Source organism: Pteropus alecto, unplaced genomic scaffold (genome assembly GCF_000325575.1).
Source record: "Pteropus alecto unplaced genomic scaffold, ASM32557v1 scaffold25, whole genome shotgun sequence".
Taxonomy (NCBI): domain Eukaryota; kingdom Metazoa; phylum Chordata; class Mammalia; order Chiroptera; family Pteropodidae; genus Pteropus; species Pteropus alecto.
Window position 1 is genome coordinate 27,462,309 of NW_006441955.1, and position 697 is coordinate 27,463,005.

At 34.3% G+C, this 697-nt stretch overlaps 1 protein-coding gene across 1 annotated transcript in view; it reads left to right on the forward strand.

Annotated features, from left to right (window-relative positions):
- Positions 1 to 697, forward strand: part of ADGRL2 (adhesion G protein-coupled receptor L2) — a 180,719-nt gene that overhangs the window by 154,799 nt on the left and 25,223 nt on the right. Inside the window, exon 12 of the mRNA XM_025052092.1 lies at positions 230 to 446. Within this exon, the coding sequence (XP_024907860.1) occupies positions 230 to 446 (217 nt within the window). The remainder of the gene's footprint in view (positions 1 to 229; positions 447 to 697) is intronic.

Consider the following 697-nt stretch of genomic DNA (forward strand, 5'->3'; position numbering starts at 1 on the left):
GTTCATTTAAACCTGTTAGTTCCAAAATGCCAAGTGCATATTTAACTTCTAATATAACAAATAGAGCTTAACATTTAAAAGCAGATTTAAAATAATGCTTTACTTTTCCCCAATGAACTAAATCTAAGTGAAGATTCTATAAGGAATTTTTTTCATTTAATCTTATTTTAATGTATATTTTTTTATTATTATTCATAAGCATGTTTTCTGTAAAGCCATATGACCATTTTACCTTCCTAGGGCTTGCAAAGTTGGTGTTCATCATTTACCGGAGTCTGGGACAGTTCCTTAGTACAGAAAATGCAACCATAAAATTGGGTGCTGACTTTATTGGTCGTAATAGCACCATTGCAGTGAATTCCCACGTCATTTCAGTTTCAATCAATAAAGAATCCAGCCGAGTATACTTGACAGATCCTGTGCTTTTTACCCTGCCACACATTGATGTAAGTTATATATGCTAATGAAGTAGTAGAAGGTTATAAAACCAGTGAGGAGGGAAAGTAAAACTGATGTGCCTGGGGATGGGGAATGAGAGAGTGGGGAAGATGGCCAAGAGGAAAGAAAGGACCTTTCCATTTGAATTTCAAATGTTGGACTAGGTCAGAGACACGAGTTTATTTAAGCCTGTGAACATAAAATTAAAGGAGGTTCAGTGATTTTTAGAACTTAAGTGTATTCTTAATGAAAGCTAATA